Raw genomic sequence first — 27,132 nt, forward strand, 5'->3', positions numbered from 1 at the left:
AACCATTCACCCCGCTCCAAGGTTAAAGCAATATTGACCTCTATGTCTAAACAAGCGAATGTTTTAGAAAAAGGCTAACTGATTGAAACTCACTAACAACCTCTTTTTTTTTTTTTTTTCCAATAAAGAAATAATAAAGTTTGGCTACAAACTAATTTGTAGCAAACAATTATAATTCTACTCAATATTTTTTTATTAGGTATGAATTTTGACAAATTTACTATTAGATTACATTTTCTTTTTATGTCCTTCATACTTAAAAAATTTCTAGAAAATCAAATATCAATAGCTATGTCAAGTTATCAATAAATTGTCATCAATCAAGTTGTATAGTATAAAATTTTGCATAAAAAATAAGTATATGGATCGAATAGTAAATAACAATCGATTGTAATGCAATTTGATGTATATATTAAAAACATGCAATTCAATAGCTAAATTTTCAAAATATGTAGTTATGTTAACCGGTGTTGTAGCCATTGACTACAAACTAGTTTGTAGACAAACGTTGTCCATAATAAAATATTTTTATTAAAAGTGATGGTCATCATTTTTTTTTTCCTGTAACTATAATATTGAGATTACGCCAATTAAAAGTACATGGAAATTTCCTTGCAATTGGGGGAAAATAATGACAATTGGTGAGAAGAAAATTAGATTTGAGACTGTGATTGATGTGTTTAAATGTTTAATTATGTTTGCTTTGATATTCTACTTGCTAGACACAAAATTTAACTGTATCCTATTCTATAGCCGAGTGTGTCGTGGGCACAGAAGTCAGCTAAACAAAAGGTAAAGATGTTTTATGGAATCTCTGCCCTTCTTTGTATAGTGAAAGGTTGCTCTCTCCCCTTCTTTATATATATAGAATTGATGTTGTTCAAGTTCATTAAACCCACCATCAGGATGTCTCCGGAGAAACTCCCTCCATGGACGGAGCTATATATGGACTAGTGGGGGCAATGGCCCTCCCTAATTTTTTTTTTATAAAAAATATTAGTATATTAATAGGTACTAATTTTAGCAATTTTATTCAATAAAATTATACTTTACCTCTCTTAATAATGCTATCAATTATTTTAACAGTAATGTTATAATCACAAACTTTTTTACAACATTTTTACAAATTATTGAGGTAGCAAACTTTTATTGGTTTGTACACATGCATCGCTTTTTACTTACCAATAACCACTCACCACATTAGCAATTTGTAAAAATTTTGTAGTTTTAGCATTTTCCACCTTTTAAAGCCATAAAAAATTAATAGATTAAATCTAAAACAAAATATACAACTCCAAAAAAATTAGTCCAACAACAAAAATTACCGATAATTAAGCTAAAAAAAATTAAGCCCAATTATCCCATTTTACCCAAAACAAACAACTTAGTCCTTTAATTTTTTTTTTAAACAAAAACCCTTAGTAGCAAAATAGTAGAGTCAAAAGCTTGAACTACCGTACACAATGAGTAGTAGAGCTATCCTCTAATTCTAAGTCTTGACTCTGTCCTAACTCCCTCCCCCAACCACACCCACAGGGATGGGCAGGTAAAAATGGGCATATTGAGCCTGTTTTACAACGCTCGCATCATCTAAGACTCTCCTACATTCACACGACTGTCGACTAAGGGATAACCCCCATCTCCTACAAATCAATTAAGGGATAACTCCCACCGCCTATGAATCAGTTATGGGGTAGTTCCTAACTCCTACAAATTAGCTGAGGGATAACCCCATGTCCCTACAATTCAACTTATGTGGTCATCCACAAACTCCTATATAAACACCAAGACACCCCAATTTCAAGGTACGCAAAAAATACTATTCGAAAACTCCTTCTTTAAAGTTCATAGAGATTATTGTGAGTTTTTGACTTAACTTCTGGAGGGTCTTAGGCCGGCACCACACTGGTGCACTCTGAAGGTATCTTTCATTTTGCAAGTTTCTGACTCTTTACCTTTCACTGAAGACTGCGGGTTTGGACGATAGACCTACTAACAATTTTGAGCATCATCAACTCCCATATATCCACTATCTATGGTGGGCTGAATCCAAATCTATTTTTGATCGAGAAAAGTACTATTAAGTTGCAACATGATTTATACTTTGTTTTGGGTCTATGAACATATAGTTTTGGGAGTTACTGAGATAAAGCATAGGTGTGTGTGTGTGTCTATACATATATATAGATTATATAAAAGCTAGAACATAATATTTATTGTTGTTATGTTCCTGTAGAGCCACCTCATCTGTCAGGTCATTAGCCATATCATTATTATTTTTCATATTTATTTTATACCTTTAATATTTTTGACAATATTAAATATATAAATATATGGCTTTACAAATTCATCTTAGGCGGTTTTAACTTTACATATTCATTTACTTTAATTTTGATATTTATAAATAAATAATAAATCAATGAAAAATTAAACAAAAATATTGTTTATACATATTCATCTTGGGCGGTTTTAACTTTACATTTTTTATTCTCCTTTATTTCGATTCTTCTTATTCCCATCCTCTTACATATAAATCTCTCTCTCTCTCTCTCTCTCAATTTTTTTTTTCATTTTTTGTTGGATTATTTTATTTTATTTTTCTTGCATTTCTACCTTTGATTGATGAATATTTGTGTTCTTTAGAACTCTACTTTTAGTTGTTTATAACTGAAGAATGAATTCAATTAATTTTTCTTAAAAAAAATTATCTATAAAAATGTATTCAAATTAAGGTCTTGTTTAATTATTGATGGTAGAAAAGATACAATCTGACAACTACTACATAGGAGGATCTCCTACTAGAAGTTTGTACCCCATTTTCCTATTATTGACTACTCCATTCTTGTAATCCTTGATGCAAATATTTTTATTATTATTTTATTTACAACACTAAATACTTTTAATGAATGATGTTTGTTGTTGTCCAGATTTGGGGGGAAAATCATATTAAAATATGTTATATTTTGTGTTGTTGTCAGGTTTTAGTTTATTTGGAAAATAACAAGATAGTTTGAACAATATGATAAAAAAACAATTAGTGCAGTTGAAGAAGATGGTTTTTGTGTAGTTTCCTTTCACTGTTAGTTAATATTCTATTTAAAAAATTAGTACCAAATTGTTATATCTTTGTTATGTGATATTCTTAGATGATTGAATAATTTTTTTAAGCGCTTACTGATATTTTATATTGCTCTTCATCTTCCTTATCTCTTTAGTGTATTCTTTGATATTAAAAAAAAACAACTATGTGTCTAAAATTATTTATATATCTATTCATTTTTCACATATTGGATTAGAGGTTAGATTAGTGTATGACAGTATTAACACAATACTTCCTTCTTTTTTTCAAAAAATTTCTCTACTTTTTTCCCCTTTGAAAGTGTACTTTTTTTTTTTTTTAAGGAAAACGAGATACAATCATTATGTATAAAGTTATAACCAACATTTTTATTTGGGAACAACAACATATTTCTATTGTGTTACTTCAAAACCTTTTTTAAAATTTTGAATTTAATTATGCATTGGATATTTAGCTTGATCACATCATATTTGATACATTTTACATAATCAGGAGAAGGAGTTTGACTGAAATGTGAGTTTTATTTTATTTTTCCTTTATTTTTAATTTTGAATTTTTTTTTTTAAATTTTTTTAATGTTTTAGATCTCTTTGTGTTTTTGATTGTATGGTAGAAAAAATTAATTTTGAAAGTTTATTTAAAACTAAAAGAATAATTTCCAAATTTTATATACTTTTTAACGATACCTAAAATGTTATAAATGACTTTTATTAAAAAATTAATATTTTCACTAACTTATTTTTTAAATTCCTAAGAAAAATTGTATTGTTTTCATTTTTGTACAACATAAATTATATTTATATATATATATATATATATATTATATTTGTGATTTTCCCTATAATAAATGAAAATATGATTAGAAAATACATTACTATTTATTAAATTAGTCCAAATTACAAAAATAAATTTAATGAGACCACTCTAAAAATATTATCACGAGTAACGCTTGAATCATCTACTAGTTTATATTAAACTAATATGTGACCCACTTGGGCTTTGGTTGTATGAATACTAATTGGGTTACTTCAATAAATTTAGGAAACTTGATCAATATCTGTTTAGTGCTCTAATATCCTATGACATTATATAGTATATAATTGTATAATGTTATTATATTACGTAACATGACTTGGCTAATTTGGTGTTTACAACTATACATTTTTTGGTTAACTTTTAGATATTTTGGAAGTGAGAATTTGAGTTTATATCAAAATACATGTACATGTCTATGAATTTAGATGGTGTTTTTAATTATTTGAGTAATATAAATTCTAAATATGTGATGAGATTTGATTATCATGAAAATGTTCTTAAGAAAATGTGAACTTTTTTTTTTTTTTTTTTGATAAGTATGAGAATGAGAAATTTGAAACTTAAAAAAGTTTAGTTGTACCAAAAAAAAAAAAAATAAATAATAAACTATATCAAAATTTTGAAGAATATAGATCACTTCCAAAAAGAATCAATCAAACACACCCAAGTTTCTAAAAACTAAAAATAAAATTTTTTTCAAAATAATAGAATGATATATTTGTAGAGCTATATTGATGGAAAAAACTTTTAGAAATAGTTCAATTTTTAAGAAGCGCAATTATCTTCAATAAATTTTAGAGAATAAATTATACGTTATTCTACATTACAAAATAATTATATTTCTCACCATCGTATAAGTCCGTGACTAGTCTTAATATTTACCAAGCCTTTCTTTTTCATGTTTTTCTCTCTTTTTCTCTTCTCCAGAAATCCCCATACAGCACCCTCTTTTCCACAAACTTCATGAGAATTACCATATAATAACAAATAACAAAGATATAGGGACATTTTTACAAAGTTATTCATAATGACCTTTTCCAACATTGTATTGTTTGTTTGTTTGTTTTTATTTTTTTAGTGCAAGATAGAAATTCTACTATAGCCTAATCTAAGTGTATATGTATGTGAAACTCCCTTTTGGAGACTTGAATCTCGGCTCTTACCTCCCCACACCCCACAAGTACTTATACTTGTGGAGTGACTACCGCACTAAGGGTATGCAGTGGTCTTTTACAACATTGTTAATGATACAATATTGTTACAAACTCATTAGTTAGTTACTTTGAATATTCATTAACATTCATATCATTCATATCTTGGCAACTTAGTAAAATGGTAACTATAGTGACAGTTACGGTTATAGTATTGTTAAATATCTACTGGTTAGCATTATTTGAATCAAGTTGCTAGATTTTCTACGAATGAGATCACATCGAGGTATATGTTTCAATTGAGAAAATTTTTTAATTTTAAAATAATGGATGTTAGTATTACCATGGACAAACTTAAAGCAAAAGAATACCCAAAGGATTAAAGAGAAAAAAATCCCCAAAGGTTAAAGAGTTTATTAGAGAGACGAGTGTAAAATAATTTTGAAGAAAGGTTGTTTATCAATTGATGGGAAAAGAGAAACATAACACAAAGAAGTCTGAATTTTTTGAAATTGATTTGTGAAGATGTTAATGAGTTGTTTTTCCAATTAAGACATCCAGGATTCAAATTCCTCACCCCTAACTATTGATGTTTAAAAAAAAAGCGGAAATCACATTTTCGTCCCTACATTTTCAGGCTATTCTCACTTTTGTCCCTAGATTTTATTTTACCGCTTTTAGTCCCTATCTTGAAAAAAATTTCCCGTTTTGGTCCCTACCGTTACATCAGAGACGGAAAATGCACACGTGGCAAACGGCAGAATTAAAAAAATATTAAAAATATTTTTTTATTTTAAAATAAAATAAAATTTTAGTTATCAATAATTTTAAAATAAAAATTTTAGTTAAAAATAATTGTTCTTCATGTTCTTCCCCCAAGAACATGGTTGCCTAGAAAAAAAAAATGGTTAGATCAAAAACAAAATACCAACACTCAAAACCAATCCTCATCAATAAAATACACCAAAACACAATCATGAGCTAGTCAGATCAAACCACGGTGACCGTTTGGGTTGAGAGAGAGAAGATCAGATCTCAGAAAGAACGTTGGCAACTGATGTTCTGTTTGGACTCTGAAGCAAGTGTTGACAAATAGACCTGATTTGAAGCTAGTTGTAATGAGTGCTACTCTTGAGGCTGAAAATATTCAGAGTTATTTTGATGCACCACTTATGAAAGTTCTTGGGAGGCTTCATCCAGTGGAAATATTTTACACTGAAAAGCCTGAAAGTGACTACTTGGATGTAGCAATCCAAACAGTTGTGCAAATTCATACGAGTGAAACTCCTGGAGATGTACTTGTGTTCCTCACTGGTGAGGAGGAGATAGAAGATGCATGTCGAAAAATAATGAAAAAAGTAGCAAATATGGATGACAGGGTGGGACCTATTAAAGTAGTGCCTTTGTATTCTTCTCTTTCTCTGGCTATGTAGCAGAAGATGTTTGAACCGGCTCCACCTCCTGTGAAAGAGAGTGAATGTTGTGTTTTGGGTTTTGTTAGTTGATTGTGTTAGAGTATCTAAGTTTGATCATGGTTTTGTATATGTTTTTGCTTGTTTAGATGCTAAGAAAATGAAATAAAAGAGAAGAAAATCTTGGATTTCTTATTTTCTAGGTAACCATGTTCTTGGGGGAAGAACATGAAGAACAATTATTTTTAACTAAAATTTTTAATATTTTTATTTTAAAATTATTGATAACTAAAATTTTATTTTAAAATAAAATAAAATTTTTTTAATTTTTTTTAATTCTGCCGTTTGCCATGTGTGCATTTTCCGTCTTTGATGTAACGGCAGGGACCAAAATGGAAAGTATTTTTCAGGATAGGGACTAAAAACGGTAAAAATAAAATCTAGAGACCAAAGTGAGAATCGCCTGAAAATGTAGGGATGAAAATATGATTTCCACCTAAAAAAAATATTTCAATAAATTTCCTTTTAAAAAAATTGTATTCTTTAGTTATTTTATAGACAAAATAGAAAGACACTAAGAGTAGTGTAGTGATTTGATCATACTATATATATGTATGTATGTATTTACAAATTGAAAATTGTATGATATAGTGGCTAATATAGAGAGGCATGTTTCATGCCTACAAAAAAAAAAAAAATGTAAATATCCTTGAATTTTTAATTTTTTTTTTAACATTCTTGATAATTGTGTGTTGCTTTATATATATATATATTCCCCCTTTTTGTTACACATTGTTTCAATTGTTGTAAAAACAACTAACTTTGAGTAAGAATACCATATTTCAAATAAACTGTTTCTCACATAAATAAAAATATTTGAATTGTTTCTTATATAAATCTTAGAAAAATAATATTGAAATTTCATTTTACTTCAAATAATTAAGGGTAAACTACATATTTGGTCCTTAACCTTTGTTGCAAATGTCAATTTGGTCCCTAATATTTCAGAGGTGTCAGTTTAGTCTCTAACCTTCTGGTATTGTGTCAAAATAATCCTTGCAGTTAAGTAATGGATTGAAAATGCTAACATGACTAACAAAGATATTAAAATATTATTATTTTTGCCAAGTAAGTTGTCAAGTGCTCTTCAATTAAAAAAAGAAAAAAAAAAAAAAAAGCTAATTGTTTGGGAACATAATCCACTGTGAAAGGTAGGGGTGTCAAATGGGTGGGTTTGGAGTGGACATAATTAGGTTGGATATATAAAACCCATTTACCCATTTAACTAATTGCTTCTAACCCAAATCCAATTATTATGGGTAAACCCCAACTCACCCAATTATCCAATTATCAAAATTACAAAAATGCCATTAAAGTGAAAACCTCAACACTTTCTTGGTTTCCCTTTTCCTCTCTCTCTAGTCTCCACATAAGCACATCCACATCAACAATTATATTAAAAATCCAAATAAAAAAAATATTTTCTTTTCTTTTCTATTTTCTCTCACTTTCTTAGCTTCTCTAAAAAAAAAAAATACAAAGAAATGTCATTTCAAGCTCAAAACTTTCCCGGGAAATAGAAAAAACAAAGAAAAACTTTTCTTTACAATGGCCTCAGCTGGTTATGAAGAAGAGAGGAGGAGATTGTGGAATGAGGCTTGGGATGAGAGAAGCTTAAGAAGCTCGATGTTAGCGAGGTAGAGCTCAGCGTTCTCGTGGCAAAGAGACTCGGCGTCAGAAAGAAGATCGATAAGGCGAGCTCAGTAGAAATCGTAGTGGTCGTTGAGTTCTTAGTACTGGAGGATCAATCAATCTTGGTTGAGGCAGTTCTGAGTGGACGAAATGGCGTCGTCGATGGAGGAGGAACACGTGGAAGGGCTGCTCATGAGGGAGATTGAAGTGGTGGTGGTGGTGGTCGGTAATGGTGATTTTGGCGGGAAAATAGAGTGGTAGAGGGAAGTGAAGTTGGTGCCGAAGTTTTGGTTTTCGAGGTGAAGAGTATTTTTGATAGTTTCTTCACGCGGTGGAGTTGATGTCGCGGTGGTCGTGCTGGTGGTTGATGGAAGAGATGCGTCGTTCTCCATTTGTGTTTGAAATTTTCCCGAGAAACAAACAAGGAAAAGAAAATCTTAGAAACAAGTTCTAAGTTATAGAATCTTCTAGAATGAATGAAACATGTTCAAATTAAATTAAGAAAATATAATGATGAGAAATTTGAGTGTGAAAGTAATTAAAATTAAATAAACACAAAATAAAGGGAAAATGAACAATCCAGAATCGATATCAGAAATGGAAATCTCAAAAGATTAGAGAATGGAAACCGACCTTATGAGGTTTTGTGTAGAGAAGAATTGTAAAAGATTAGAGAGAAAGAGCAAGCGAGAGAGAGAGAGAGAAAGAAGTGTTTGGAGGCCGAGAAAATGAAGGAAAATGAAAACCCTAAAACACTGAAATGTTGAGGTCTCTTTTTTCCTTTTTATTTATTTATTTTTATTTTTGGGAAGGGCTGAGTTGAATTTGTGTAAATTGTTTTTGGGTTAAATGGATCTCATTGAGTTTTTAGATAAAACCCAATAATCACTGGGTCTAATTGAGTTGATACCCATTTAACCCAACTAATAATTGGGTGGGTTTGGGTTCAATTAGAGTGGGCGGGTTTGGGTGGGCAAATAGGTTTGGGCTTATTTTGCCACCCCTAGTGAAAGGAGAACAAAGGGGAAGGGGTAAGAGAGATTGGAGAGTTTGAGAGTGCTCACTCTACGGTGACAGCAACCCACCCATCCATGGCGAAGCTGATATAGCTAAAGGAGAGGCCCGGCTGAGTGGAGATCAGCGACCCACCCATCACGAAGCTAGCGTAATGCTCTCCTTATCGCCGCCATCCTTGTCTTTTATGTTCATTAACCGCTTTAGCACAACGCTCCTTTGTTCCGTCACTCATCGCCGCCATCCTTGTCTTTTATGTTCATCATCCGCATCAACAAATTCAATCAACTCATCAAGCGCTTGAAGAATCATTCAGTAGTATATTAACAGATAGTGTCTGTGTGATTGTGTCCTCCATATAAGTCAACAACTGTTATGCCTTTCACAAAATTTCTATTTTATTAGATCATGTTTTGATTTTGAATTTTTATTTTATTTTATAAAGCGGTATATCTAGTTGTTATTCTCATTTGAAATGTATCTTGAGGATTATTTTATTCGTTTAATTCCAATTTACAATAGTTTTCATTTGGATTGTTTGTTAATTCTGTAATCGTTGTTTTTGTTGTTAAAATAAATTATGAAAATATAAAAATGGATTCAGGACCTTTGTTTTAGTTTTTAGGGATTTTTTTGAGAAATTTTTTTTTTAAATTTCCAATGGCTATATTAGTTTTGCCGTATATGGGTGTGTTGCTATCGTTGTTGATTGAGCACTCTTAAAGTCTCCAATCTCTCTTCCCCCTTCCTCACAATGAATTTAGTTCCCAAATTATTAGGTTGGGGTCTTTTATTTATTTATTTAAATTAAAGGACACGGGGCAACTTACTTGGCAAAAATAATAATATTTTAATATGTCCATTAGTCTTGTCAGCATTTTCCATTCACCACTTAACGACGAGGATTATTTTAACACAATACCAAAACTAATGCATCTGAAATGCTAGGGACTAAATATTGACATTCATTGTAAAGATTAAGGATCAAACATGTAGTTTAACCAATAATTAATATAACAAAGTAAACATATTTATTCTATTAGTAATCTTTCTAATTTCATAGAATAAATACTACAATGTTAGTTTCGTCACACGCACACACATTTATATCTATATAATAACGAACAGTCGAAACGTTTGACTTTTGTTGACTACTCCTCATTGCGCCACGTGGTTACACAAATTACTATCAGGTAAATATTTAAAAACATTGAATAGTTGTGTTGTTTGATTCTTAGACTTTTTCGCTATTTAACCAAAAAAAAAAAAACCGATAAAAAAAAAAAAACTGCCCAAACTAACCAGATGGATGAAATGAAAAACAAGGAGCGGAAAGAAAACAAACCCACCGAGAAAACAAGGACACGTACTCCACTGACCCAAATTAGAAAAGTAAAAGAAAATTTAACGTTTTCAACTATGGAACAAAGAAAAATGTTAAAGTGGCAAACAAAAGTGGAGTGGCAGTATGAAAGTTAGAACTAAAAAAATATTTTGAAAAAAAAAAAGATAGAAAGAAAGGGAGTCCACTCAACAATAGAATTTTGACCAATTAAAGCATCATTTCATTTTGCGGGATGACCGTTGAAGAGTCTTGAGCAGGAACATCAATGTGATGACGGGATTGTTCATTGTTTCAACAATTTCCTCCATATACTCTGACTCTGGACTGTAATTACAAGGGTACCCACAAATTTTTTTTTTTGAGAGATAATTAAAACATGCTGCTAACCCGTTACTTGAACTCTTTCCCCCCTAGACTCCCAAGTTCTTTGTGCATGGAAATGTGTCAATTCAGCTACAAGGCCTTTGGCAGGGTACCTACAATTATTTATTTATTTTTTTTTTCAAAATTGAAGTTATTGATCAACGGATCATACAATTAAGATAAAAAATCATGCCTAGGCTGGATCAAGAAACTCTTGCTCGGTCCTTGCAAGTTAACCTGATTCAAAATCCTTCCAAATACATAGGTCTACATTTTAAACTCAAGGGTAGAAGAGTTGCTGACTTTAGTTTCCTAGTGGATAAGCTCAACTCAAAACCTATGTTGCACAGACACGGGGATACGACAATTTTTGAAAAAAAAGGACACGACACAGCGAGGACACGGCAGTTAAATAATTAATTAAATTTTATATTTAGGCATATTTTTAAATATTTTTAGACATAAGATACGTTTATGTCTAGAATTTAAATTATGTAAGAACTACAAATAAGTAAACTAACACCCAAAGTAGTATAATAATACGCATAAAATGTTTAAAGTACAAACCATAAAAGGATAACAAGTTCAACATCAAACTAAAAACATAAAAGGATAACAATTTTTCACTTTCAGTATTCATTTTAGTAAAATCACCTACAATATTTAACTTTAATAAATAAATAAAACTATAGCAGGACACACAAAAACAAAAATCACTAAATTCATAATAAATATTATAATTTATAAGGCAAAAACAAAGGCTGAGTAAAGAAATACAGTGACACTGGGACAGTGAGATTATGAGAGTGGGATTAAAAAAAAAAAAAACAGACAGACAGATAGACAAAAAAAAAAAAAACGTGTGACAATAAGTGAGTAACAGTACACCCATGACCATTCACCAAAATTAATATCTGGAAAAAAAAAATAGAGAGAAGGTCGGACCTGTTGTCCACACCGAGAGAGAGAGAGATCGCCGGAAGGGACAGGGCACGGCGTCACTCAACGTCTATGGAGCTCGTCGATCGGCCCGATCTAGCTCCGGCGAGGGACAGAGGGCAGCGGCAGAGCTCAGAGGGAGGGTGGGTTGAGAACTTCAGATGTGGGTTTCTCAAAATGATTTTTCAGACTCTAAATGGCTTCTTTGTTCTAGGGTATATCACAACATCAATGGTATTGGTAAATCCATTGTCAAAATCTATGATTTTCTCCCTTTTTTTTTTTTTTTCACTGCTGGCATGTCGGACGTGTTGGAACCCTATCGATGCCGTGTCGGCGTCGTGTCGTGGGAGAAGTAAAAAAAAAAAGAAAAAAAGAGGACACTCGTCGGACAACGGAATCTGGCGAGTCGTACCTATTCCGGTGTCCGACACCGACACAACGCCAAAAATGGCGTGTCCGTGCAACCTAGCTCAAAACTCTAGGGTTGGAAGGCTAAATTGCTCTCACAGGCTAGATGAACCACCCTCATCTAATTTGTCCTGCTGTCCTTACCTTTATACACCTTCTCTTGCTTCAGAGTGCCTAAGAATATTTGCAACCAAATGGATGCTATAACCAGAAATTTCTGGTGGGGTCATGATAAAGGGGTTAGGAAGATGCACCTCATCAATTGGAACAGAATCTGTAATCCTAGGAATGAAAGAGGTCTTGGGTTTAAGAAGTTCAGTTTGATGAACCAAGCAATGTTGTCTAAGCAATTTTGTAGGATTCATCATAACCCAAATTCCCTAGTTGCTAAGACCTTTATAGCTAAATATTTTCCTAGGTCTTCCATCCATGAGTGCATTCCTAAGCCTCATCAGTCATGGTTTTGGAGGAATATTATCAAGCATGAAAACCAGAAACTTAGAGCAGGTAGATGGTGGGGTAATGGATCCAAAATCCCTTTGAGTCACCCTGCTTGGTACTCCTCTCAGAATCTAAACAATCCTAACCTCACTACTGGCACTGTTGCAAACTTAATAGATTAGAATACTCACTCTTGGAAACCAGATTTAGTCAAAACCCTTTATCCAGCCCCTGTGTGCAATGAAATCTTGAGTATTCCTTTGTCCAAAATTGGGGTAGTTTCAAATCAACTTATATGGAAATTTTCTAGTTCAGGGGACTATAATGTTCATCAGGCCTACCAGGTTCTACTATAAGATGCAAAGCAACACCTCCCTGCAAACCACTTACCTTTTTCCCCTTCCCCTGATGTGTGGAACACAATTTGGAAGGTCAATGTGCCCTTAAAAAATTGCAATTGTATTTGGAGACTCTTGCATGATAGCCTGCCTACCTTCCTAACTCTAAAATGTAGGGGGATTGTTAATGTGGTCAGTGCCCTCTTTGTGATTCTGATGAAGAATCATCCACTCATCTCTTTCTTAATTGCTCTTTCTCTAGGGCTTGCTGGTATGGATCCCAACTAGCTATACAGTCCTCTTAAATTGGTTCTGTTTCTGTCTAGCAATGGATTAATAGAACAATATTTGATCATAACAGATTGGAGGAGGGAGATATGAGATATCTGCAACTAGTCTTCACTCTCATCTGGTCTATATGGAACCACAGAAATAAAGTGGTGTATGAGGGTTTAAAACCGGATCCTTTGAATGTAATTTTAACCTCTCAAGCTCTTTTTTGCAAGTATCATGAAGCATTTACTAATCACAACAATGCTGACATAAGAAATGGTACTCATGAGGCACAGAATCAGAGATTGGTTGGACAATGGGATCTCATTATCAAGATTGTTGGTGTCAGGAAAAAACAAGTCAGGAGAAGTGCTTACTCTTATGAGGCTCAAAAAATACAGGGTAACATTATGTTCAGAGGTTGCCACAGAAGTGTTGCAAAATCAGCTTATGGTGCCTCATTGGAGGCTTTGGTCGAAGTTGTAGTCCTAGCTAGGAGATATGGTTTCAGCCACATTTTGGTCTTGAGCAACAGTAAAAGGCTTGTCCAGTAGTTCAATGGGGATGGTAGTCCAACTTGGCAGGAAAATACCTTTTTTGCAGATATGTGTTCTTTGAATCAGCTTGGCTTAGTCTTTAAGTACCTTTTTGTGCCCTCTTTTGTTGTTAACAATGTATATAACATAGCTGCCTTGGCTACTAGTTCTCCAATACACTGTAGCTGGCCTATGCCATAAATGGTATAATTTTTTTTTGATGAAAAAAAAGATAAAAAAAAAAAGATAAAATGAGTTATGAAAAATTGAATGAAATGCCAAAAATCTGATTGGATAACTAATTTCTATGGCAATGAACGAATTACTTCAAAGTAATAGCCACATGTACAATCAAGTTTATTGCGTTCTACAAATAGTAATTTTGGAGAAGATCCACAAGTTTTTTGTATTTTTAAGAAAGATAAAAGAAAAGAAATTGAGAAGAAGTTACCAAATAAATATGAGCCACAATTTATAACCAAAGGATTATGACCCTTCAATAAGCACATTTTCATTAAAGATGCACTTTTTTTGTTAGTAGACACATTTTCATTCAACAGACACATTTTCGGTCAATAATCACCTTTTGATTCAATAGACATTTCATTCAATAGGCACATTTTCGGTTAATAGACACATTTTCGTTCAATAGGCACCTTTCATATATATCCAATATGAAGGGTTATGACATTTCATTAGACACCTTTTGGTATATCTAATATGAAAGGTTGTGACATTTCAATAGGCACTTTTTGGTACATCTAATTTGAAAAGTTATGACATTTCAATAGACACCTATTGCTATATATACTACAACTTACCTTGTATATATCTATATATATGACACAAACGAAACTAAAGACACAAGATTCTATCTCTTATTCATTTTCACAAAAAACTAATAAATAAAACATTACTTTCTTCTGCCTCACTAATAAAATCATGTGCTATATCTTTCAATGTCATTTTTTTAATACATTTTTAATTACTACTCCAACTAAAAAATAATGGTTTTTTTTTTTCCTAAAGCTCATCCAGTAGCTATTCTTGTGCATCGCATGGGTTAGCGACTAGTGTAATATAAAGTCGAAACGTTTGACTTTTGTTGATCACTCCTCATTGCGCCACATAGCTACATAAATTAATGTCATGTATACATTTAAAAAAACAAAATGGTTGTGCCTTTTTATTTTTCAATAGGCACCTTTTCAGTTAATAGACACGTTTTCTTTCAATAGGCACATTTTCGACCAATAAGCACATTTTCGGTCAATAGGCACCTTTTGACTTTTTGTTAACTGCTCTTTATTGCACCACATTGCAATATAAATTAATGCCATGTATACATTTAAAAACACCAAATAGTTGTGACTTTTCATTTTTCAGTAAGCATATTTTCGGTCAATAGGCACATTGTTGAGGACTTTTTTTTGGCCCCACATGACACTACTTCATTCGTAACCCATGCCACATCAACATATTATTGATTTTTGGGTAAATCTCTTTAAAACCCAAAATAAGCTCACATCCTTCCACAAGCAATCTGGCACAGGAAGAGGCGTGTACAAGCCAGTGTTTTTCTTACAATGTTTGGCTAGTTGTCATGTACGACACTGACCAACTATCTTGGCAATGACCCTTTAAAGACCTGGCCAATAGGATTGACATTCCACTTCCTCAATTGTTTTGTCTCGGCCAAAATGACCTACAAGGCTTCCCGCATGTATCTCCCAAACATGGAAATCTCCCATTGAAGACTGAGGGATTCATAACTTGTTGGCTTTGAACAAGTAACCATCTTGAAGGGTATAATCATCCAAGATTGGCCATAGGGCATTACTTAGGCTAGTGTAGAGCTCCCCAAAATCTGGGCATGACTCATAGTCATCCTTGAGTCGTTCAAACCCAGTAACCTTAACACTCATGACTGATAGCAAAGACACCCTTCAACTTAGTGCATCAGCAGCCTTACTCTCAACTCCAGTCCTATGTTTCACCACAAAGTAGTAGCGTTGCAGAAATTCAACCCAACTACCATGCCTAAAATTCAGCTTCTTTTGGGAATGGAGATAGCACAAAACTTCATAATCAGAGTAGACAACAAATTCTCGAGACAACAAGTAATAACGCCAATTTCTCACAAAAATAAGCAATTGGGTGATGCTCTTGACTAAGTACTCTCCCTATACCAATACCTGAGGCATCACATTCCATTTCAAAAGACTTAGTAAAATTAGGGAGACGCATGACAAGTGCCTTAGTCATCAATTGTTTTACCTCATTAAAAGCCTTAGTACCAGGTTTTGTCCAAATAAACTCCCCTTTGTTTCATGCAGTTAGTGATAGGGGACATAATGGTACTAACCCTTTGATGAATCGACGATAAAAGGAAGTGAGCCCATGAAAGCTTTGAATTTCATGGATATTTTTGGGCTTGGGCCAATCCATAATTGCTTGAACCTTTTAGGGGTCGGCAGAAACTCCCTCAAAGGATACTATGAAACCTAGGAAGACAACTTTATCGATAAAGAAAGAGTACTTCTTGAGGTTGCCATATAAACTCTCCTTCCTAAGGGTAGTACAAACTTGAGTTAGGTGGTATAAATGTTGCTCCCTAGATTTGCTATAGATGAGGATGTCATCAAAGTACACAACCAAGAATTTTCCCATAAAAGGCTTGAGTACTTGAGTCATCACTCTTATAAAGGTACTAGGAGCATTGGACAATCCAAAAGGCATGACCATCCACTCATATAAACCATTTTTCGTCTTGAAGACAGTTTTCCACTCATCACTAGGACGAACCCTAATTTGATGATAGCCGTTTTTCAAGTCTATCTTGGAGAAAATCATTACTCCAGCCATCATATCCAACATGTCATCCAACCGAGGGATATGAAAACAATATTTCACAGTGATCTTGTTGATGGCATGACTATCAATACACATCCTCCAAGTTTCATCTTTCTTTGGAGTTAAGAGTGTAGGGACTGCACAAGAACTCATGCTTTCACGAACAAAACCCTTTCTAAGTAGTTCTTCTACTTGCCTTTGCAACTCAGCATGCTCTGCAGGGCTCATCCTATAGTGAGGCAAGTTTGGTAGGGTCGCTCTGGGCACAAAATCTATGGCATGTTGTATGTCATGCATGGGCGGTAAATGATTGAGGAGTTCCTTAAGGAAAACAGCCTTAAATTCCTAAAGCATTGACTTCACTTCTTCAAGTTGCTCCTCAAGGGTCTCTGCATAAAGTTCCTTAACTAAGACAAACACAACGGATTCTTGAACTGCTACCCTTTCAAATGCCTTTCGGCTTATAATGTTTAGGCCTTTCGCCTTTGGTGCTTCTGTCTTCTTCCTCGTGTCGATTGACTTAGGTTTCAAAGGATTGAGCACAATTTTTTTACTTTCAAACACAAATGAGCAAGAATTGGATCGCCCATGAAGGGTGACATCCAAATCATAAAGCCAAAGTCTACCTATCTACTTAAGATAATATGCCTTACATCCATAGGAATTACGTCACACCATATTTCAGCCTTGTAGGTGAGGAATTGAAGTGGGACAATAGATCTTTCTTTTATGGCTATGGAGGAAGTATCCACCTAAGAAACTTTATATGGGTTAGGGTGTGGGATTAATTTTAAGCCTAGGCGGGAAACAACGTTAGAGGACACCGCATTTATGCAACTCCCACTATCTATAATAACCTTGCAAGTTTTGTCCCCACACTTAGTGTAAGTTTGGAAGATGGCGCTCATTCACCAATCATTAGTGTCCCTCTATTTTGCCAAAGCACACCTTACCACATTCACTCTAGGGACACCAAAGACGTCCTTGAAATCATCAACCTGGGGAGAGATGACTTTAATGCATGCAAGGTAGCTAGGATTATCTTCCCATTCTGCCTCAACATCTTAGATTTCTTCAACATTTGGATCATACACCAGCTCCTCAACATCTTCTATATTTTCATCATCCTCTTGAATGACAAGGGTTCTAAAGGGACATCTAGTTGCAATATGTCCAACCCCATTGCATTTGAAGCATTGGAGGTGAGAGTCTAATCTTGAATGCTCATTGACCACACCTTTTTCCCTTGTCCTCGCTACCAAAAGGTTAAGGGTTGGTAGGAACACTTTGGAGCTCAGAACATTGCCAAAAGATAGATTTGGATGCTAATTCACAATTCCTAGCAAGGTTATATGCTTCTTCTAAGGTAGTGACTCCTTGGGTGATAATCTCGCCTAGTAGGTTAGCATTTAAACCTTTCTTGAACCTATTGAGTGTGACAACCTCTTCCTCGACTATTCGAATTCGCCTCTTAAATTCCTTGAATTTCTCTATATATTCAACCACAGGAGTAATGCCTTGCCTTAGACGATCCCATTCCTCAAGGAAGGAGCTCCTATAAGTTGGAGGAAGATAATTTCTCGAGAGTGCATCCTTCATCTCAAGTCAATCAGTAATGGGGGGCTCACGTCATTGCCTAAGGGTATCCTTAAGGTCCTCCCTGAAAAGGTCGACTCTTCCAATTAACTTCATCCTGACATACCTCACTTTCTTATTCTTTGCCCAATGGTAATAGTCAAAGAATTTCTCCATCTGACGTAACCAATTAGTGAAAACCCATGAGTCTAGGCAGCTATCAAAGGTGGGTGCTTCTATCTTTTCCTTGGACATCCTATCATCATAATCTCTCGGGCCATGTGATTATAGTGATTATGTTCAAAGTTTGGAGCCCTATTAAAGTAACCATGGTTGTTTTGCCTAAGCATGTTATCTCCTTCATGGTTATTTGTCTCTCTTTGAGATACTTCAACTCGCTCTATCCTTTCTAGTAAAGCATGGACACCTTTTGCTAGGTCTTCTATGATTTGCTCTAAGGAGGACCTAGGCTCAGAAGTGGATTGATGTTCAGGGTTTGACATGATGCGACCACTACGTAAATGCATGCAATACTATATTTATGAATGCAATTGAGATTCCCAAAAATTCAAGTAACCAATTCTCAATGTAAAATTAAGGTCAAGCAAGAGTGCATGTAGAGATTAGATCAATGAATCCAAGGAATAAATTGCAGTCAAGTAGTGATAGTGTTCACAATATTGAGAGATAGCCCAAATAAAATTCAAATTCCAATAAGCTCCACAATTAATCAAAGAAATTGGATTGTCTTTTTTTTTCTTTTTCTTTTTTTTTTGGAATTTTAGAATAGGTATTGAAAGAAAGAACAAATAATTAAATAACTAACCTAAGCACAAAATGGGTAGGCCAGTGGGGTATGGTAGGATATGCACATAAAAAATATAAAGATAATATTTTTCAATGAGACAAAATTGAATCTACCAAAAAAAGAGTAAGTTGTACCCTAGTTAGTGGCCAACTTATTGCACCTAGATAGTCACAGACTTGGCTTCTCAAGTAAATGGATCTTAGAGCATCCACATCAGTCCGTGGATAATCTTCTAAAATACAAAAAATAGCTCTTTTTACACATTCTGACCTAGAAATGCTCCACATTGGTGCTTCTAAAATTGTGTAAAAATGTGTATATCTTTACATGAGCTACAGTAACTGTGTAAATATACACGGTTACTGTAGCTCGTCCATTTATTATTTTATTAATTTCCCGTTCGCTCCCTTTTCTCTCTTTCTTCTCCGTGCTCAACAAACTCAGTAACTTGCCCTCTCCTCATCTTCTTCTTTTTCCTCAGATGCACACAAACACACCCACACACAAACACATCTACACAGAAAAATCAACACAAAGACACACTTGCTTAAAAAAAAAAAAAAAACAGAGACACAAACACACCCACACACAAACAAACCTAAACGGCAAAAAAAAAAGAGATAGATCAGTGCTTATCGGAACGATCGGTGCTCATGGGTCTCGCTTGATCGGAGCTCGTGGGTATGGGTCTTGCCTGATCGGAGCTAGGGAGATCAGTGCTTGTGGATCGGAGCTAGGGAGATCTGAGCTGTGGATCGGTGCATGTGATCGAAGCTGTGGATCGGAGCTATGGATCGGTGCAGCTGTGGATCGATGCTTGTGATCGGAGCTGTGGATCAGTGCTTGTGACCGAGATGATGTGGATTGGTGCTTGTGAACGAGAGGGAGAGAGATGGGTATAGAGAGATAGACCGAGAGGGAGAGAGTGGGTATAGAGAGATAGAAGAGAGAGAGCAACAAATCAGAAAAAATGATAGAGAGAGAAAGAGCGCGCATATAAAAATTGGTAAAATGGGTTAGTTGAGAGAAATAATAAAATAATTGAAAAAATTGATTATTTAAATAAAAGAGGTGATAAAATAGATGAACTGATGTGGGTGTTTTGTAAAAGTGATGGTGTAAAATAGAAAAAAGTAGGTTTTTTGTGTAAAATAGACGGAATCTTTTAGATGAGCTGATGTGAATGTTCTTACTTGGACAAAGTAGACTTGTGGAGAACAATTTAAGGGCCCAATACATGCAATGGGCTGCCACAGCAACAATACTTTCTTTCTTTTCCTTTTGATTTTTTTTTCCTTTTTGGGTGCAAAATAATAAAATACACTATGCAATGGACTTAAGAAATTACAGACTTTAAAAGAAAAAAAGAAAAAAACCACAGAAACTAAAAGAGACAACAGAATCTCTAAACTGGAAGAAGAAAAAAAATTGCTCAGTGATGGACTTGCGATGCTAGGAACCGATGACTGTGGCGGCGTGAAGACAGGGAAGACAGCGACAGCACGAAGCATGGAGGAGCATCTCTCGGGCCTTGGCATCGGTGGTGGTCGACGTCCCTGGCAAGGGTGACAATGGGTTTCGACGGTTGGTGCTGTTGGGTTTTGCGATGGTGAGTGTTGATTTGTGGGTTTCGACTGCTGGTGATTGCTAGGTCTTGCGTGGGTCACCTTTCCTCATTTTTTTTTTTTTTTTTTTTTGGGTTTGTAGTTTGTGGGTTTTGTGATCAGAGGCGAGCACGGATGGTGGTCACCAACTTGGGAAGGGTCATTGGCTTCTCTGTTGGCTTGGGGATGAAGAACTCATGTGGCCAAAAGGGGGTATATACGAACTACAGGGGCTGGTTTGGGCTTGTTCAAGATCTCATGGGGCAAAAACTTGAAAGGTACTGTCATATTGGTTGGCTTGCTCTTTTGATGGTTTTGCTTTCAAGTGGTTGTCTACAGTTGTGTTGTATGGACCAAAAAGTTTGCTTTGATACCAAAACTGATGTAGAACAACCACACTATTTCAATAGAACAATCAAACAACAATGGGATCAAGACTAAACCCTAGGAGTTCGCATCTAAGGGTTGCTTGGAGTCAGCACCAAGCAAACTGAAGTCGGCACCAGTGTAAAAAGAAACATAATAATTTTATAATTCTCAAAACTGTCTTACAATAATTAGAAAAAGTGCTTAAAAAACTAACAATAAAATGCATAAAGAAACCCTAATTATTAAATGCTTGGGTTTGCTTAATCTCAAACCCAATTACTAACAGACTCCATCCATAAGGCCACAGGTTGGGCCGTCTTCTTTTTGCTCTTCCTCCCATACATGCGTATAATTGGGGCTTTGTACCTTGTGCCTACACCAACAACAGTTCCTAAAACAAACAGCTGCAGACCAGAAATTTGTTTTGCTTATGCCATCTACTTTGAAGTTGCATAGGGTGTAGTCTCATATTTACCATGCCACCTGCAATTTAGTTTGAAAATAAAATTAAGGATTCGTTTTCCCAATACTTTTGATTGATTCAGTAACACATATGATATAAGTTGGGCATTGGAAATAGAGAAGCTACACTAACCTGCTTTCTTCCTTTTCTGGAATCAGGACCTCTAAATCCTCTTTGAATGGCTGAAATACCAGGTCTACTTTCTCGTCTTCAACTTGGTCCAGAGACGGTGGGTCCCACTGCCATAAATTAATATTTTTGATAGATTAATTGGCAGAAGTATAAACATGGCCAAAATTTCCCATGTTTACTACTACCAACGTGCAGAGACATGGCCTAAATTTCCCATTTTTGCCGGTTGTAGTAGTAAACAAGGCCGAAAGTTTTCTACATAAATTCACTCTCAATCAAAATCTAGAAAGATTGAAGCATAGAATTGGAAAATTTTGAAGCACAACACACACATAAAGAGAGAGTACCTTTGGAGCATTATCCTTGTCAATGGTGAGAGCTCTTATACCCTTTTTGTCAAAAGAAGGAGACAAGTTTATTTCAAAGTTGTAGAAGACAAACTATGTTCTGAAAGATGGATCTATAACTCTATATTCATACATTTTTGTTTAGTAATATAACAGCAGAGATTACCTCATAGACATCCTCAGAGATTGAGGCTCGTAGTATATTCATTGTTAATCTAAATTCCTTTTTCAGACTTTCAGGCAGTGTTTGCTTCCTTCCGTCACGAATCTGGTAATATTTAACAAGAATTTTAGGCCACATGCAAGAACTACCACAAGGAGAGAGCAGCTCTACTTCTTAAAGCTGACATTAATTTATAATCCTCTTTGAGTAGTGAAAGGAAAGTGGGAGGTGTTATCTTATGATGTTACTCTCTTGAGAGTCATTAGACCAAGTATCAAGCAATGTAAGTTAAAAAAGCCAAAAACTTATTAGAAGATAGAACATGACAAAGAATAAAAAATGCAGAAGAGGGTGTAAGAAGTGGGGGAGAAGTACTCTATTCCTACCATATCCATAACCCATAATCTAAAGCAAATTTGTGATTTCTTTTTTGGTCTTCAACAGAAAGTTCTTCATTCACTTTTTACTGACAGATTCAATTCCATCGAAGCAATTCCTTACACAATTCCATTTGTGTTCAGGGCCACAGGAACAGAGAAGATAATTTTCACTCATAATCATTTTGCACAATGGATTAGAACAAATTTGCAAAGAAGTTGTGGACAAAAAGATAAAGAAATGTAAGCTAGAAACTAAAGTGTCAGGATGATCTTTGGAAATACTCAACCAAAAACAAAAAAAAAAAGCTTCAAAACAAGAGGCCTTTCAATATACAACTTAAATAAGTAACTCCCCATTGTTGGTCAGTTAAATGACACAAATATGACAGAACTTTTAAGTCACAGGATGTGAAAGAGTTCATAGATGTTCAATTCCACATCAGAGGAACAATACTTGAAAGAATATAGCCTTTAACCTTGAAGTGAGTTTTGATGTGTAAGTCTCACATATCTTTTATAAAGTAATGTTATACCCAATCATAGATCAATGCAATCAAATACAATTTTCCTGCATTTCTACGTACACAAAATCCCATCAACAATTATTCGGTCTATTATTCCTTATGAAGCATTCAATGTAGAACAGGAATTTAGCATAATATCTTTTAAGAATCGAATTGCAAAAACCCATTACCGATCTTAGTGTTATTTTCAATCCAGTAGGAGATGATCTTTTTAACCCCTTAAGAACTGCACCTATCCATCCATTTCCCTCTTTGCTTGCCTCAGCTTCCTGAAAAGCAGCTTACATAAAGACTCTGGCTAAACAAAGACATGGATATTTAACATTATGATGGAGTTGTCCAATGGAATGTGCAAAGGAAAAAAGAAATACTTACAAATGATTTTATTATCTCTGCCACACTATCCTTGGAAAAGCACTCATCAATTATTGACTTCCTGAGAAGTCACCAAAGCTGATTGTTAGTGATATTATGCTGCTGATAATATTTTGGGTCCAATTAGCAATAGCAATAGCATGTCACAGGTGCTAATAACCTATGGACCAAATGACATATCTTCCACCCATAAACAAAAGGTGGATGGTGAGGTTACATACATGTTCATTCTCCTTTTTGTATTAACCTATTAAATATACATCTGTGTATATATGCATCACTAGTTAAGAACTTAAGATCAATTACTTGTTCAGTACACTATCTTCATCAAGTTGAACTTCCACTGAGAATTCTTCAATTGCAGATTTGACTGCATTCTTGTCACCAGAGTTCAAGCTTATCAGACGCTTCTCTAGCTCAGGCAGTTTCTGATATACAGTAGACATAGTAAAAGTAGAGCATCATGATCTCAAGTAAACTGATAATGGACCATTTTTCAGCATATTGAATTAACTCCAGCTTCAATTTGTTATCATAGGAATATGTCTACCATCAATGTGTAGCATTAGCAGTTCATGGAATGAGAAATTTACTGAAGCTTAATTCAATTGAGAAGCCATCATGATTGTAAAAAGTTCATCACCAACACAGAAAATATAGAAATGAATAAAAATTTCTCTGAAAGTCATGCATACAGAGTTATAGTCACTCTTTCAAATCCTAAAACACACAAAAACATAGACAGTGAAAAGGTGTGCTTTCCATAACATTTGGCACAAACAATATGAACAAAGTCTATGACCCTAGATAAAGTTAATTGATGGGAACAAATTCTTAACCAATTGAAGTAGAAATCTGAGGCTCTTGAGTCACATTAATTACAAAAATGATGATAGGAAGTACACAAATTCACACCTATTCAAAAAGAGTGGAAAGTTATTGCTTTATCATTTTACTTTACCATGCCAGATGGCAACATGTGTTTACATATTGTAACATCAGCTTTTAGAAGGTTTTGACAAAGCCACTACATATCTGATGGACACCAGCCAGCGTCCACATTCCATGTTAATTACATACCTACTGATGAAATTAGATAAGCATTAAGCATTACTGAGTAGTAAATATCTAGTTGATGGTTACAAGACAAGTTTTCAAGACAAGGGATCATAGTCAAACAAGAGTTCTCAAACTCACCTCGGAAGGGACAAAATGGGTTGCCAGTCCAGCTGCCACCAATTCCTTACCATTCAGCCTAGCTCCTGTTAAGGCCAAGTATTCCCCTGCAAATTTACCCACATGGTTCTAAATATTTAATTGGGAAACAATTTTCTTTTTTTAAATTCCCTTTTCATATCTTAAAAATATCAACTTTTCTTTTCTCATATGAAAATAATGAAAATGTGATGTCACAACAGATCAAATAGCTCCCTCTTGAATAGAAGAAAAATGGAAATACATGTTTACCCAAATGCCCAGGGAGATGAGAATGAATGTATGAGAAGCCACAGTCAGTGTGAAACCCAATACTTGCTTCTGGAGTGGAAAATACCTACTCAAAGCATTCAAGAAATGCAGCACAATGTAATAGTGTTAAAATACAGAATTGAAATCAAGCCCAAAAACTTAAAAAAAGAAGAAGAAGAACATGTTATGTAAATAGGATTAAGTGCCCACAGTTTTTTCAGTGACAACTGAGAACTTCATTGGGGCCATCAAAGATGCACCTCCACCCATTGAAATGCCATGCACAAGAGCAACCTGTTGATAGCTTTAAAACTTGAGTAGCACTTTTTGACAAGACTAGGCAAAACTAGAGGGAAAATTTTATTTTCTTTACATTTGGGGCATAGTAAGGATTACAAATTCAAAACAGTACCTGGGTTTTCTTATAGGTATGAATGTGATAACAAAGCCAATACATTCTATAGACCACTTCAAGGCAGGAGTCCTCTGCCAAAATGAAATTCATAAATCATAAGTAACTTGGGCACATGTGTGTGTGTGATTTGTGGCATAAAGAACCCATATTAAGGAAATCAGGAAGCAATAACATTATTGTAGGCTAGCAGACTTACTTGACTTTCTTCCATCATAGAACATTTTCAAATCTCCACCAGCAGAAAAAGCTCGGCCAGCACCCTGGATAAGATATAAGATCCAAAATAATAACCTCAATGAATGAAAATCAAAGTGCATAGAGATAGACTCTAAAATTAAGTTATCAATACAGCCACATTGGCATGAATTGTATTTAATCACATAGCAGATTATGATTAAAACAAACCAATATTATCAACAATAATTCAGATTTTGCCAGAGGAGACAGAACTAACCTTGATTATTATAAGCTCTGCTTTGTTGTCCTTCTCCCATCTTTCCAAGTAATCTGCTAGCAGAGAAACCTGATTGCAGTAAAAGAAACAACTACTTAAACGCAAAAATGATTCCAAGAACTCAAACCAAGTCAATGTGGGTTGAGTGTGTTCAACATACCACTTTAGATGAGATGACATTTAATTGACGAGGCCGGTTTAAGGTGATCAACCTTACATGGTCTAGTTCTTCTCCAAGAACAACCTACAGATTAATTACAATAAACCCCATTTAGTGTTTAATAAGGCATACTTTTGTTTTACCCCCAGTCGCAAGAAAATCAAAGTATAGATGATAAAATACAAACAAATAGAACAATACACAATAGACTATAGTACAATACATAAGTATATAAACATGGGGAGAATCATCACCCCCTCCCCCCACAAAAAAAAAAAAAATCATATCTAAAATCATAATTTGCTTGGAAAGTACCTCCTCATTTGGAATTACAACTTCTTGTGCCATTTGATTGATTGATTGAATTTTGGATTCGACGCCAATAAACTGCATAAATATACAACTTAAGATCGTGAGAATGCCAACTGGGTATACAAAAATTGATTGAAAACAGAAATGAATTTACTTTGAACAAAGAATTAGCTTCAAATAGCCAATTGCAAAAGTGGGACAAGAAAACAGTTTATTCCATTCATCAAATATATATAAAAAAAATTACAGGCATAATGATTAAAAATTTAAACTTTAAACTCGAAAAAATAAAACCCAACATCCAACAATTGCCAAGGATTTAAACACATGAAGGTAAACATCAAAGTGGAAACACAGACAGAAGAAAAACAAAGTCAAACTCACAAGAGCAGGAGAGTCTTAGTTTTAATACAAGAGAACCCAAAAACAGAATGCCCAGAAGAAGTGGATTTATAAGAAGAGAAAGAAGAACAGTAGTGGAGTAATTCCTGAGGTTGTCTGGTTGGTTGGTAGCTACTTCATGTGCTTTAAAGTCTCTCCCCATTCTTAATCATGGGGCTTTCATTTACCTACCACTTACCACCATTCGTCTTCACATTTTGTGTGTGGGAGTAGTTTTGGGTGTGATTGTCACCAAACTCTCCAACCTTTTTAAAAATGATTAATATTGTTTTTCATTTTGAGGGGGAGATTTGAGATTGTTAAATATTGTTTAATTTGATTTAATTCCTTTCTTCTTTTGATTTTAAATCTTTGTTTGGTACTCTGTAAAGAAAATGAAACCTTTTAATCATTTTATAGTAAATTAATAATTGTGAGATCTGGTTTTGGTTAGAGATAGAGAAAGATTAGTGTACAGTACACAGTGCTTGAGGCAGTTGTGTTAGGTATATTATGAATTTTATTATATTTTTTAGTATA

General features: G+C 34.3%; 1 protein-coding gene across 2 annotated transcripts; it reads right to left on the reverse strand.

The window, feature by feature from the left end:
* Positions 1 to 21,355: 21,355 nt before the first annotated feature.
* On the reverse strand, positions 21,356 to 26,900 carry LOC115957272 (3-hydroxyisobutyryl-CoA hydrolase-like protein 5). 2 transcript variants are annotated; one of them, XM_031075480.1, is made up of 16 exons: positions 26,596 to 26,900; positions 26,215 to 26,286; positions 25,900 to 25,983; positions 25,740 to 25,808; positions 25,482 to 25,545; positions 25,283 to 25,356; positions 25,081 to 25,164; positions 24,871 to 24,955; positions 24,601 to 24,686; positions 23,710 to 23,831; positions 23,404 to 23,464; positions 23,199 to 23,297; positions 22,128 to 22,229; positions 21,962 to 22,003; positions 21,615 to 21,721; positions 21,356 to 21,502 (listed from the first exon to the last, which is right to left on the reverse strand). In XM_031075480.1, exons 2-16 carry the CDS (start codon positions 26,245 to 26,247, stop codon positions 21,457 to 21,459), a joined length of 1,158 nt encoding a protein of 385 aa, XP_030931340.1. In that variant the 5' UTR covers positions 26,248 to 26,286; positions 26,596 to 26,900; the 3' UTR covers positions 21,356 to 21,456. The 2 variants fall into 2 exon arrangements, with proteins under 2 accessions (XP_030931340.1, XP_030931339.1); XM_031075479.1 differs by having other exon boundaries at positions 26,792 to 26,812.
* Between the last annotated feature and the right edge of the window lie 232 nt (positions 26,901 to 27,132).

The sequence above is a fragment of the Quercus lobata genome, chromosome 8 (assembly GCF_001633185.2).
Source record: "Quercus lobata isolate SW786 chromosome 8, ValleyOak3.0 Primary Assembly, whole genome shotgun sequence".
In the NCBI taxonomy this organism is placed as follows: Eukaryota; Viridiplantae; Streptophyta; class Magnoliopsida; order Fagales; family Fagaceae; genus Quercus; species Quercus lobata.